Source organism: Tasmannia lanceolata, unplaced genomic scaffold (genome assembly GCF_043159265.1).
Source record: "Tasmannia lanceolata isolate RefF3 unplaced genomic scaffold, GAP_Taslan_0.1 ptg000008l, whole genome shotgun sequence".
NCBI lineage: Eukaryota > Viridiplantae > Streptophyta > Magnoliopsida > Canellales > Winteraceae > Tasmannia > Tasmannia lanceolata.
The window spans coordinates 63,902,105-63,917,355 of NW_027518685.1; the positions used below are offsets into that span (position 1 = coordinate 63,902,105).

Here is a 15,251-nt window from a genome sequence, read left to right on the forward strand (position 1 = left end):
TTTAGAGTTTGATGATGAATGAATGAATTGAGAATAGAGATTCCCCCCTATCCCTCTTCTTCTTCCGTTTATTCTCTTCTCTTCTCTTCTTTCCTAGTGGATTCTAGGGTTTCTGCTTCTTCCTTCCCTCTTTCTCCTTTCTCCCCCTCTTTCTCTTATTCCTTCTCCTTTGGGCCACATCAACTTGAGTACTAATGGTTATTGCATCTATTCAGGGAGTCAATGGGATTTCCAAACAGAGTCCAGGACTACCAAACTTTTGTGGCTGAATTAAAATCATGGTTTTAAATTTCCACGGAAACCGACACAAAATGAAAAGTTGAATTAGATGAAAAGTTGTTCATCTCGCCCATTTCTCCTGGCCTAGATAGCTGGCTCTTCTATTTAGACCATTCAGAATTAGATACAAGGCTCTTGTGTCTAGATCAGACTCAATTCTCTTCTGTTCTAGATTACAAGGCTCTTGTGTCTAGATCATATTCAATTTTCCTCTGTTCTAGATTACAAGGTTGTTGTGTCCAGATCAAATTTAATTTTCCTATGTTCTAAATTACAAGGCTCTGGTGCCTAGATCAGATTCAATTCTCCTCTGCTCTAGATTACTACAAGGCTCTTGGGTCTAGGTCAGATTCAATTCTCCTCTGTTCAGCTGTTGCATCTAGATCATATTCAATTTTCCTTTATACTAGAAGCAAGGCTTTTACATCTAGATCAGATTCAATTCTTCTCTGTATTAGATGCAAACATATGTCTAAAACATATTATCTTTTTAAACTAGATTTTTTTTTTCTGTTGTGTCTAGATCAAATTCAATCTATCTGGATTAGATGCAAAGCTGTGTGTCTAAGACAGATTATTTTCATTCTGAACTAGAAGCAAAAGTTGTTGCGTCCAGGACAGATTAAATCCCTTTCTAAATTGGAAGCAAACGCTGTTACGTCTAAATTAGAATAACTCTTTCTAGGCTGGATACGAAGCACACAGTAGCAAATAAACAAATAACTCCATTGTTATGGATAAATTTATTGAAGATTTCAAACATCAATCGTCCCATATATAATGAAAATTTGTGTGATTTTCTTAGAACCATTTCAATTACTACCGGTTCAAAATCACGATCGACACCTTTTTCAAATCCTGCTGCAGCTGCACGGGCCCTTCCCGCATGACACAAATGACTCACAAATAGGAAGAATCCTAGAACAAAATGAACAGAAAACAGAATTTATTTCTAAAAGAAACGGAGTGGCTACTTTCCAAGTATCTAGATCAGATCAAAATTTTACCTTGGGCTAGATAGATGTCTCTTCTATTTAGTCCATTTCAGATTTCTTAATTAGATGGAAAGGTGTTTCATCTAAGATTCCGGATATTCTTTCTTCTGTTCGTGGTCCCAAATAGGATTTTGCATTATTAGATATAGGATAGCATTTGCATTTACAAGCATTAGGTTATATTTTTGTGTTCAAAGTCCTTTGTCGGCTAAAGTTACACAAAATATTGTTCTCTTTCGCTTTGACATTCGGTAACTACATAACCTCTGCCAAAGAGGGGCATCTGTAGACACCCCCCATTTTGCTCCACTTTAGCCAATAAAGGTTTTCATTAGTTTTCTTCTATTTTAGAGTCAGTTCCTATATTTTCTCGATCTTCTTGGCCAATTCCATAATTTTTCTCTCTCCGAGTCAAATCCCTATGTTTTCTCATCATTCCCTTGTCATATCCCTATAACATCATATTTCTAGGTTTTTTCTTACTTTTTAGGATAATTCCCTAATTTTTCTCATTCTCGGGATATTTCAGGGCATTCCCAGCGATTTCCATGATATTTCCACACAATTCTTCTGTTTCCATCAATTTTCCCTCACTTTCCATCCATTTTCCCTCATTTTCCAAGGGGTTTCTCCCAAGGAAAATTTTAATTCCATAGGAAGGGAATTGTGGCCAACTTGAAAGTAGGGCCCACCATTTTTTGAAAAATGATTTTTGAATTGTTTAAAATCGGCCAACGTCTAGTGGGGTCCACCAATGTTTTAAAAGTCATCCCATTATTAAAAATTCGAATTATGGGTGAATATATATATTCGGCCAACATGAAAGTTGAGCCCACCCAAACCACTTTGTTCTTATCCCCACCATTGTTTTAAAAGTCATCTCATTATTAAAAAAATTGAATTTTGGGTGAATATAATATTCGGCCAACATGAAAGTGGGGCCCACCCAAAGCACTCTGTTCTTATCCCATATACTTTGTGCTGGGTTTAAAGAAGGAGACTTATCCTCTTTTAAAAGAGGATTCTCACCTAACCAAAGGATCAGAGATCATTCTAACTCTATCTCTTAGAGGAGTTTGAATTTGAGGACTCACATTCAAAGTCTATAAAACTCCCCTTCACAACCCAAAAAGGATCTTGCAAAGTTCGACCTAGGGGAACCTTGGGAATTCAAATTCTATTTCACTTCTCTTGTCTCTCTGTCTTCCCTCTCTCATCCCTCTCATTCCTCTTGGTGGCCGAGACTTTCATTCCTCTTGGTGGCCAAGACTCTCTCCCTCTTCTCTTGGTGAGCCGAAACTTCATTCCTCTCTTGGTGGCCGAATCCCTCTCCTCAACTTTGGTGGCCGAATCCCTCTCCTCACCTTGGTGACCGAGCCTCCCTCTCCTCAATTTTGGTGGCCGAATATCTTCTCCCATTCAAGGTGAGATCAATTTCAAGGTTTCTAGTTTTTTTTTTTTTTTTGTTCTTAATTTTAATTGCATGATTTCAAAATTCTCGTTTCAAATTGTATGATCAAATACTTTTAAATTGCATATTTTCTTAATTCAACTTTCTTTTTCATGCTTTGATTCATGTTCAAAATAATTAAATCTTTAGAATAAAAAACCCATTAGGATTCCCAATTAAAACCTAATTAGGATGGGACTTTTTTTCTTTGAATGGGAATTCGGATGGGATTTTGAACCCTGGGCTTTGGAGAATTTTGAATTTTTGGGAAAAACTAATAAAAGATTAATTATAAATGGTTAAAACTAATTAAAGATTGATTTTTAATGGAGCAAACTAAATAAAGATTGATTTTCCAACTTGAAAACTAATTAAAGATTGATTTTTAAACACGAAAATTAATTAAAGATTGATTTTTAAACTCAAAAAATAATTAAAGATTGGTTTCCAATCATAAAAACAATAAAAGATGAATTTTTAATGATGAAAATTAATTGAAGATTAATGTTCCAATATGAAAGTAATTAAAGACTAATTTCCAAAAATAAAAAACAATTAAAAATAATTTTTAATTGCTGGAATTGAAATAAAAACAATCTTTAATTGCTGGAATTGACTTAAAGACGATTTTAAATTGCTGGAATTCAATTTTCAATGAATTCTCCTTGTGAAAATACAATTTTCATGTGTTTTTAATGCTGAAAATTCAATGTTACTGATTTTTTAAGGTGGAAATTCGATTTTCTTGAATTAATAATCCTGGAAATCATTTTCTAAATTATTCATGCTGGAAAATCAGTTTTCTTGAATTTTTGTAATGAAATTCTATTTTCTTAAATTAATAATGCCAAAATTAAATTTTCATAAATCTTTAAAGCTAGTATTTGAAATTTCATGAAAGATTAATAATGAAATCCAATAAAAGGTTGACTTTTAATGGTGAAATCCAATTAAAGATAATTTTTTAATGGAGGAATTAATTAAAGATGAAATTTTGTAATTAAAGATGAAATTTTGGTGGATGAATCTAATTAAAGATGAATTTTCCACGGTGAGAAAGTAATTAAAGATGAATTTCTCAATTTAGAACCAATTAAAGTTAATTTTTACTTGCTGGAATTAGATTAAAATGAATTTTTAATTGCTGAAAATCAAAATTTCTTTAATTATTCATCAAATTTTCCATGAAAAAATAATGCTGAAAATGAATGTTACATGAATTATTTACGCTGAAATTGAATTATCCATGAATTATTTATGCTGAAATTGAATTTTCCATTAATTAATAATGCTTAAATTGAATTTTAATGAATAAATAATGCTGAAACTGAATTTTCTTTTAATTATTTATGCTGGAAATTGAGTTCCTTGAATTTTTAAGGATTGAAATTGAATTTTCTTGGACTTAACATCGCTGGAAATCAATAAAAATTGAATTTTTAATGCTGATAACATTTAAAAATCATTAATCCTGAATTAAGAATTCCTACAATTCAGAATCCTGAAAACCATAAACCAGAATTCAGAATCCTCGAGACCAGAAACCAGAATTCTGAAATCTAGAATTAAAAATAATATTATGTGTTCAACAGTTGGAGACGAATCTTACAGCACAAGAACAGCATGGGGACATAGGAATAGGCTAAAAAGACTTAACATAAAATAACAGCGTGGGGACATCAAAATAGGAAAGTTGGGTACATTAGGAAATGGGGAACTATAACAAATTATTTGCTTGCAAGCATGTTTCAAACATTACAAAAGATTTGAAATGCTATATGTTAGTATTTTAATATTAAAAAATGAAAGAACATTTGCTTTTGCAAAAGATTCTTTATTGCTTTTGAAATTTCCACCCAAATTTCAAATTTTTAAAAAATTCTCTTCTTTTTGTAATTTCCCACCAAAACATTTGAACTTTTGAAGGAGGCTCTCTTACCTCTCAAAAGTTTAGTCCAAGATGGGAAAGTGAGAAAAATTCTCCCATCCATATAAGAGGGAGTGTTGAGACAAAGGCTTGAGCCTTTCAAGGGCATTCAATTTGGTTGCCTTGGGAATTTTACAAAGAGAACCAAGAACAAATTAAAACACACACACGCGCGCCAAGCCGAGCCGTGCCGTGTCGGGTCGGGGCGTGGGCGCGTGTGTGTGTGGGTTGGTTTGGGTTTGGGTTTTTTCCTAAACGTAATTATCTTTTTAAACACGAAGGGTTGTGTCTTTTAGTTTCTTTTCTAAACGGAATTATTATTTTCAAACCCAACAGTCATGACCGTTAGATACATCTTTAATAACGTTTAAAAACGTCATTAAAGTTTAAGGGATGTGTCCATACGTTTTAAATGATGCATTTACTGTTTTAAATATGTGTCTTTACTGTTTTTAAAAGGTCTCTTAAACAGACACGTTTAGTCTATAAAAACAAATGATTACCAACGATTTTAAATACACTATCTTTATCTGTCTTCTCACTCTGTTCTTAACAAAACATATTTTTTATTGTTCTTAACAGAACATTGCTTTTGTTCCTTTTGTTGTTAACAGAACAGATTATATCTATAGTGTTCTGTTGTTTTCTTCCTTCTCTATTTTATTATAATTGTTGGGCATTCGGAGTGTTCGCCGTTTGGTTCGGATTTATCTGATCGTGCAGTTCGGATAAATAGCGACGGTGCGTCGGGCTATTGTATCCTGGGGGTGATTGCGTTCAAATCTGTTGCACCGGAGGTTTTTCCGCAGAGGCGCAAAATCACCTTAAAGAGAGCGACCTAGTCCGTGCCTCATCTCGCCGCATCGAAGAGGTTTCATCTAATCATTTATTTTCTGTTTTTTTAGAAAATTCAGAAATCAGGTATGCCATAATTTTATATTTAGAGGAAAATTTCACAACACTATAAATCAAGTGATAAAGAAGATTCTTCATTTTAAACATCATATAGTACTGAAACAATGGAAGTAATTGATTGTGGCTTACCTGAAGAAGCATGTGCAAAAGATAGATGAAATCGTTCACACTTCTCACTACAGCAATTGTTGTTACCAAAGACCAGTTAATAGCAATACACGTACTGTCCTGTAATCAAAGAAGCATATAAGTAAAGAGTCATAGAGCATTCATTACAGATGGGGAGTCTTAAACTGAATATAGAAGTACATATCAATGAGAATAAGCGGATCCCATATTACCATGGAAAGCCAAGTTTGTTCAAAAAAATGAAAAGAAGCATCTGGAGTTAGCAACAGTCATTACATGAAAGATGCACTGGTAATAATAAAATGAATATGGCTAGAATAAGTGCAAACATTTATAATACTGGGTAACTGTAATCCTCATCAGCTTTTTCTTAGTCAAGAGAATTTGAAGGCCAATTCAAAAAGAGCCAGAAGTACAAAAGAAAGATGAGCCACAAAGAGCCTCAAAGAACTGGATTGGACTCAAGCCGGAATGGGCGAGTCTTTAGGCCGGTTTTGAATACCCAACACTCTAGAAATGGGTCACCATGGACCAACGCAAAAATGGGCAAGCAATGGGTCACAATGGACAAATGCCGGAATGGGCAAGAAATGGGTCACAATGGACCAACGCCGAAATGAGCAAGATGGGGCCTCAATAGGCTAGAAGGGGCCTCGATGTGCAAGACATCATGGGTTGGCTCAGGCACGCACCTCATGGAACATGGCACCTCAACTTAAGTCCAAGAATTATTCCAGACACGCACCTTAAGAAAGGTACCTCAACTGAAATGGATCAAAGAAGAAATTAGGAAAGAAAATTAAGATTTGAAAGGAGGAGCGACAATTAGCGGTTGTGAAAACTAATGTCAAACATAAGTAACCAACACTAGGGAATTTTTGTAGCAGTGCAAATAACAAATTTGGGGGTGCAAGACAAGATGGGATTCCAAGAGAACAATGGGGTTAAAAGACTGCAAGGGAAGAGGATGGAATATGCGGGGTGCCAATATCAATGTGGGGCTTTTTGAAATGAGAGAAGAAACTGAGTATTAGAGATCAAAATAAGGGGCTGCTATTATTTACCCTTATCTATCGGTTCGTGAGATGCATGTTGGACAGGACTTTTACGTACAACTCTTTCCATGGGCACCATTGCCAAGGAGAGGAGATTCATCATTCATCCCACAAGTGCACTGGCATTACCACTGATCCACACGAACTAGTGATAGAAAAATATCTTGGTGAAGCAAGAGGTTGTGGAATGAATGGTGTTGGGAAAAATGGCTATTGACCCAAATATTGGCCATCCATGCCAACCATAGCCCAACCCTAATATTGAAGCAGTAACGAGGCTGACAACATGACATCTAATAGACGACGGATCTGTTATCTGCTTGAATGGTAGTATAATGTGGAGTGCAATTAGGGCATGTTGGAGAATGACGACAGTGATAGGAAAAAAAACCGTGACGGATTTGCAGCTAAAGGTTAGGATCGTGACGGAGAATGGCGACTACGGCCCGGCGGACGGTAAATTGGACGTCGTCCACTGGGGAACGGAACGCGTATGTTGTGCTCACTAGGTCGGATCGACCCGCTCTGATACCATGATAAATTTCATAGATTTCACTAATTTCTTGATGCTTACAATCAATCTCAACATGTGCTTATATAGAGAACTTACATGATAAACATAGAATCAAATCTTGATAACTATGGAAAGAGATGAGAATGGAACATTCTAATCTAGCACAATTTCTAATTCAATCTAGTTGCTTAATTTAGCTAGGTTACCGCATTCAACCCACTTGCCCAATCTACCACTAAGATGATCCAACGGCGAGATCTACACCAAATCCAATGGTCGATTCTTACATATTCTAACAACTGTGAATTCAAGCATCTACTGATAACTCATTTTGTGTTCAACTAATTGCATGTTTAAAGCTTTCATCATCATGAGGATCTGGTTTTGGTTTAACAAGTCCTAAAAAGGTCAATTTGATGGTTGCTTTGTTCATGGAATGTGTGCTCAAGATACATAGTTACGAGCCGCAATTCGCTAAAGGGGCAGAACATTTATTTGAAGAGGCTTTGGGCTATAAGATTGGTCATTTTTCCTTGGGGTCCTACCATTTGCAGATTTATCATTTTTGAATTATACTCATCTGAATTGAAGGCTCTTATCTGCATCAAATAGAGATAGGATTGAGGGTCCACCATTGGCGTATATTTTGTTTCTAAAAATTTCAGTTTGTTTGCAAAGAAGTCAACCAAGAATAAGACTGTTCATCGTTGATTGGAAGGCTTACTCCCTCACCGGGTAAGGCAATGACTCGATTTCAGTTAGCTCTTTAACTGGCAAGCACAAATCCAAGTGATATGTTTCAACAAGTGTGTTTTCCTTGAGGCAGGACTTTAACTCACTTATAGTGTGATCAGCATTTTCATTTTTCTACAACGGGCATCTATAAAAGAAAGTACCTGCCATTCCCACCCTGTTTTCATTTTTGGGACAACTAGAACTTTTCATTGGTAGAGCTCAGGATTGTTGTTGCATTGTCAGATTACAGTACATCGGAACACATCAGTGCTTGGAGTGCTGGTACCGGGCTGTTTCAGCCAAGTGTTTTTGAAAGGTTCCACCTACTGTCAGTAACAGCCTAGCTTGAAAGCTTCAACTCCCTGAAAATTTATCCAGAGACTAGTCAGCTGCCAAGCCATTGTTGCCCCTCCTGAGGTTTGATATTCAACTCCTAGAAACTGAGAATTTGGAGGCTCTAGCTCTCTACTACAGTCTTATATTTGTGCACCAATTTCAGCAACTGTCGAGTAACATTAGGAGTGGAATATTACAATATTGCTTGAGCCCATTTGAATAAAAGATTGTAAAAGCATCTGTTGTGACATTTGAAGGTGGTCCTAAAGACCCCAATTCCCTGAATATTTTAAAGTCCTTGGTTTTCACAAATTAGCCAACAGTAGATTGCCATGCCTTGGAAAAGGTTGGGGTCATCTCATTTGAGACATAGTGAATTTAATGCTATGTATCGAATGATTTTGAGATTCCATTTAGGATTCGTCAGTTCTATATACTTTTATGTGTCGGATGACTTGAATATATTTTTATATGGTTCGTCAGTCATACATATTCTACGTATGGAATGATTTTTGAGATACCTACTTATGACTCATCAGTTCTCTATAATCCTATATAATGAACGATTTTGATGTATCTAATTATGGTTGGTTGGTTTCATATACTCCCATGTATCGAATGATTTTTGTTCCTTGCGTTTTCCTTCATTGTCAGTCCTATACTTATAAATAAAACAAATGACTTTTTTCGTGTCAGTTCTATATAAATGAATAGAACAAAATGAAATGTTGGTAAAGTTTCTAGTCCAACAGCCATATAGTCATATAGATGTAGAAGATAGAAAAATTTTAATTCCCACTGTACATCTTCATGATTTACCAAAACAAATATATTTCTATGGTTGTTCCCAAAATAATTGAATGTCATGATTTGATCTTACAAATAATCTGTTTAGTTTTACGTCCAAATTAGTTGATGATGCAGGACAATACCTAATTTACAGGAAATCCTACACTCCTAGTGGGATTAAGACTTTAGGACAATTTAGGGCTTACGCAGAAAACTAAAAGAACACTTAACAACTTACCTAGGGCCAAATTAACTACTAATTAATCTATGGGCAGCAGCAATAATGAGACTTAAATAGCATAAATAATTGTAAAGATTGTAATTAAGCATGAACTAAACCTTATACAAATCAATCAAAGTGATAAGGATTTGTTAGATGAATTGATAATAGAAAGATTAGAGTCCAAAACTAGGCCTACGCATACAACCAATTAAAAGAACTAAAAGCTAATGCAAGTACCAATGAAATAGATGTCACACAAGCATGAAAATAATAGTATCCAATGAAGAAAAACAAAAAAAAATGTCCAGCGGCAGTAAAAGGATCAAAACGGTCCAGATTTGGGTTGTAGGGGTATTTTGGTAATTTGGCAGATCTGGAATTTTGGTAATTTGGCAGATCTGGAATTTTGGTTTAATACTGCTGTCCAAATCTTAGGTTAAGGTTTAGATGGTAAAAGAAAGGTTAATATAGGGTTTAGGCTGTAACAACTGGAAATTTGGGTTTTTATTTAAGATAATTTCACCCTAAAAAGTTAAGATTCAGAGTGTATTAACCTAATTAATATGTGTCATAAAAAGGGGTTTCAAGGGATATTAATGGAGGCCTTTAATTTTCGATTTTTGGTGGGGCCCTATAATTTAACGTGAAAACCATAACCTTTCTAAACCACCCTCTTATTATGTATTGTAAAACAAAAAAATTGATATTTCCACTCCTAGTTTTAATTAAAGTGGGTGTGACAAGTTTGCCCCAAGCAAGATTATCACACTAGTTGTGTGAGGGGCATTTTTGGCATGCAATTTTGGGACGTGTTCCCATGTAGCAAGAAATCAAAAATATTTTCAGCATAGGTATCCTTCCCAAAAAATTTCTAACGTTATTTCCTTGTGGGTGAAAATTTCATTTAATACTCCCCTAGTTGGGGCGCCACTTTTGGGCCTTGTTTTTATGCATATGGTATATGTACATAACCATACATCACAAATGAATGATTGCCTTCTTTCTCTTTTGAAAAGCAACTGTACGTTTCTCCCTAGAAGGAAAAACGCACAGTGCTATCAAAATGAGAAGGCATCTTGCTTTAAAAAAATGGGATTTTGGAATCTTGCTATAAATTTAGCATTTAAAGAGGGAAAGAAGTGATACGTGTGTGCTATGCCTTCCATACTCCCTTATGGTGGGCCACCTTCAATCTTGCAATTAAGGATCCTTCTTTTGGTAACCTTTTAATGCTCTTGGTAGATAAATTGGAAAGATGATTCATAAAAATAGAAAACTTTGTAAAAAGGGGTTTCTTGGGGAGAAATCAAATTTATAAATTAAGGCCTTCCTCTCTTTCTCTCCCTCTTATGAGCGTATATTTCATTTTTCTATTCCCATCAAAGCTTAGAGAGAGAGAGGGAGAGGTATTCGACCATTTAAAGGAAAAAGAGAAGGGAGGCTCATTTCGATTCTTTGGCTTCAAGTAAGTGCTCATAAAATTAATTATTTCCTTGCTTTATAAAAGTATTAATATCACACGTATTAAATGGTATAAACAAATGATTTTAACTCGAAGGTTAGTAAGAATTTGAGAATCTAGTTAAATTGACATCAGTTGTTTTTGTTGGCAAAGTTGCAAGGGTACGTTTCAATTAATAGGGTTCAAATTTCATGATACCATCGGATCAAGTGAATGTTTGGTCAAGTGAAATCAACTAGTCCAACGAGTAAAATATATTAGTGTGCTGTCATTTTATGAATATAATATCCAACTGTTTTACCTGCATATTGCAAGCTTAAGTAACCTGCAATTAGTAATCAAGGATCAAACAAAGGCTGCCATCAGAACATTTCAAAGTGTTTGGGTGACATGATACCTTTTATACTCGTCACATACAATCGTAGAAACAGATGGGCAACATATGCAATAACAATATATCAAACAAAGAAGTTAATAATAAGTTTCTAGACATTCGGCATTAAGAAAAAGGAGGTTAAAGTAATAGATGCACATGAAAAATGTAAAACGAATGACCTCTTGAGTTTCCTTCTTCATTCCACATAGTTGTGTCAGGAAATGATGGAGCAAAAGAAGTTGGCAATCGTTCACATAAATTTTTGTAAGCTCTGTATTTCCCTAACTGATGCAATTATTTTACCTTCAAAGCAAGCTGCTATATCCAAAATATAAACCTAATTCCATTATATATTTTAGCAGGACTCTCTATCATAAGAATATAAAGATCAATTGACGGTCTAGTGATTTTATTTTATCCGTTTTGTCATCAATATATTAATTTTGAAATTTCTGCGTGGCAGTATTTTGTAGAAAATAAGTTCATAAAAACTTTAAAATTTCGTGTTAATATCATGCGATGAACTTAATCTTTTCTCTAAAAATACTAGAGGTTATCTAGTGCGATGCTTTTATATCAAATTACTTTGATCAATATATATAATTAGTAAGGGGCTGGAAATCAATGTTAATAATCACTTATTCAAATAAATCGAGAATGTTGGAATAAAGAGAATTAGGTGCCTGACTTAGGTTGAGATTTAGCAGTTTAATGAAAAACTTGGTTGTGTGTGTGTGCGGTTTCATGATCTCAGGATTGTGCTTCTCTGATTCTGTTAGAAGCGGCTTCGAATTTCCTAAGTTCTGACATCAAGGCAAGTTCTGGTTACTCGCTTTATAATGTTTTTAATGTTGATATGGTTTCATTATTCTACTTTCCATAATAATGAAATGAATAATTTAGCATGTGTAATAAGAGTGGACTGTTCTGCATGTTATTCCGATTTCAATTAATTAAATGCTTGAGATTGGATAATGATTGGAAAATTGAGATATGGATTGTAATAGAAAGATTTTATTAGAAAATATTTGTACTCATATTTTAGGATTGGGAATAATGGGAGGGAGGACTAAGGAGAACCCTTAGATCCAACCTTGGGCAGAAAGCCAAAAGCCAACCAGTTCGAGAGCGTACGACAGCTGGTGGGCAATGCATTGGGAGGAACCCTTGTGGTGAACCGATCGAAATCCTAAAGTGGATCACGTTCCATTAGGGAACGGAGGGTCCTTGATGGTCAATGATCACCGGTCAGGCTAGAAAGCCACCGCAGTACATGAGGAGAAAATCAATGGGAACTGCCGCATGATCATTGGGGAAAAAGGAGAGTTCATTTAAGGTTTCACACATGCATTGCATTTTACAATTATTTATTATAAGTTGATAATAAGACTGCTGTAGTTCATGTTTTATTTTGTTCTATTGTTGTAGAAAATATTATAGTGAAATGCATGTCGCTTAATTTCATTATTCTGAGAGTTTCCTTTGCTTGCTTCTAACCTTCATATCCTACAGGAATGATAGGTGAAGAGGAGGGAGCTTTTGCTAACGAGGACATTTGATGAGACCAATGCGGGCTTTTGGGGTGTTAGAGTCATAAAGTGCGGATTGACATCATGGTCACTTCCGTGGTTTTAGTTTATTTGGATTTAAGAGTTATTATTTTAGTTATTTCAATTTTGGGTTTGATTATGTTAATGGGTCTCGAATTTGGAGATATTTTTCTTCTTATTTTAAATTGTTCACGAGAATAATAATGTTGAGAAGGTTTGAATTTATTTAGTTTTAAATTAATTGCTTCCGCTATTTGTTATCTGTTTCAAAAAAAAAAATTATACAAAATAAAAGTTTTCAGCGGTTTTGGGTAGCGACTTAAGGCAATGGAAGCCGGGTCGTTACATAGGCTCTGATCTGATAGTAGGTTTAGGCTAGGGATCTTTAAAAAGGATTTCTAAGCTTGAATAGGGTGCGAATTTTCAGTTGGCTGCAAAAGGAGTTTAAAGTTAGGGTTCTTAGGTGTTTAGGCTGAGGTTTAATCATAAAAACAATCCCTCAAAATCTCATGACAAGTTCTTCGAGAACAAGGGAGATCTACGGATTTTGGGTTTTCTAGTTTTAGGGTTCAAGAACAAAGAAAATAGAAAATCAGATTTACTAACCTCGTTTGTGTTGATTTGATTGAAGAAATAAAAGATAATAGATGAGAGAAGAATGGCTCCAAGCCACCAAGAGGAGAAGAGAAGAAGAAGTCCAAGCCACAATAGCTCTCACAAAAATTCTCAATTCTATTCAATATTCCAAAAGTCACTTACATTGCTTTCATAAGATGTATTTATAAGAAAAGAAACCCTAGAAGATAACCAAAAGTTAAAAACTAATCTCAACCATTCATCTAATCTAAATCAAACTAAGTAAAGATAAAAACTTACCTAAAATAGTAATCTCGTAATAGAACTATACCACTTCCTAAAAACACTCATAACTTGCTCAAAACACATCCAAATCATGTGATCTTGGGCCCGTTAGATAGGTAATTGAAAAACCTTTCTAATAATACCAAAAATATGCCAAACGGAGGAGATTTGATGCCTAAAAAGTAGGCTACAAATAAAATGACGAAAATAGAAAATAAATAATAAAAAAAAAGACGGCATTGTCCGTGGCCCATGCTAGAGTCTATGCCATCATTTCCGTTCATGTCTGCGCTTGTAAACCTTGAATCCACGCCTATTGTTGATGTCCCCATCAATTCTACCCGGCTTGAAAAAATTCACCTCCGGTGAATTAAACTACTCGTACTACTCTAACAAATCTGGATCAAGCTCCTGAAGCTCGTCAACTGTAATCCAGAAATCGTCGCTATCTGGTCGTCCTCGCCATCTGACTAAGAACTTCCTAATTCCTCCAGCGTGATTAGAGACAATCTTCTCATCCAAGATGCCTTCTACTACTTTTCTTTTCTCAAATCTGGGTATTGGTAGGGTAGAAGAAGGTAGTACTGGGATGGGTGGAGATTGGGCATATTTGGGGTTATCAAATGCAGAAAAGGGTTCATGATATGGTGAAAGGTCTTCAACATTAAAAGTATTACCAATTCCAATGTCAGGTGGTAAATTTAAAACTTAGGCATTAGCACTAATCTTCTTAATTATTTTAAAAGGTCCTGCGCCACGAGCATGTAGTTTGCTAACTACACGTTTACCATACGGTTCAAGCCTAAGTCTTACCATTACCATATCACCTTCTTTGAATTCTTATAGCCTTCGATGTACATCTGCATAAGATTTGTATGATTCATTACTAATTATAATCTTTCTTCTTATTTCTGCATGTAGGTCTCGAATGTGCTGCACAAAAGACTCGGCAGACTGGGAAATTCTAGAATTGGCACTGCTACAGCAGGAATAAGGTCAACTAGTTTCCTAGGGGAATAGCCTGTGATAATCTGAAAAGGGGAAAGACCTGTACTACGGTACACAGAATTATTATAGGCAAACTCAGCTTGAGGTAGAACTCTATCCCAACTAGAAAGGTTGTCACCAACAAGACACCTAAGGAGATTCCCTAGACTCCTATTAATGACCTCTGTCTGACCATCTGTTTGTGGGTGGTACGCACTAGAAAATTTCAACTCGGTTCCCATCATACTCCACAAGGTTCTCCAGAAGTGACTGGTGAACTTAACATCACGATCGAACACAACTGTCTTTGGGAGACCATGGTGTTTCACAACCTGAGAAAAGAATATCCGAGCAATGGCAGAAGCATCGGATGTTTTAGAACATGGGATAAAATCGGCCATTTTCGAGAACCTATCTACCACTACAAAAATCGAATCATGCCTTCTTTGAGTTCTCGGAAGGCCTAAAACAAAATCCATACTCACAACCCCCCATGGGGCATATGCTACTGGCAATGGAGTATACAAACCCGTGTTCTGTTTATGCATCATGGCTGTCTGACAAGTTCGACAATGGCTAACAATCCTAACAACGTCTCTATTTAATCTAGGCCAGTAGAACCTATCTTTAACCAATGATATGGTCTTATCTCGACCAAAAGTGTCCTG

The 15,251-nt window shown here is 35.4% G+C and overlaps 1 protein-coding gene across 6 annotated transcripts in view; it reads right to left on the minus strand.

Annotated features, from left to right (window-relative positions):
* LOC143885457 (putative cyclic nucleotide-gated ion channel 20, chloroplastic) overlaps positions 1 to 15,251 on the minus strand; it is a 156,801-nt gene that overhangs the window by 89,152 nt on the left and 52,398 nt on the right. For 5 of the 6 annotated variants that reach the window (XR_013253277.1, XM_077389647.1, XM_077389650.1 and 2 more), the window contains exon 4: positions 5,696 to 5,794. The exons of the other annotated variant lie outside the window; for it this stretch is intronic. Coding sequence is in view for 4 of the 5 variants with exons in the window: in XM_077389647.1 (XP_077245762.1) it covers positions 5,696 to 5,794 (99 nt within the window). In the remaining variant the exon portion in view is untranslated. The remainder of the gene's footprint in view (positions 1 to 5,695; positions 5,795 to 15,251) is intronic. 6 annotated transcript variants of the gene reach the window in all.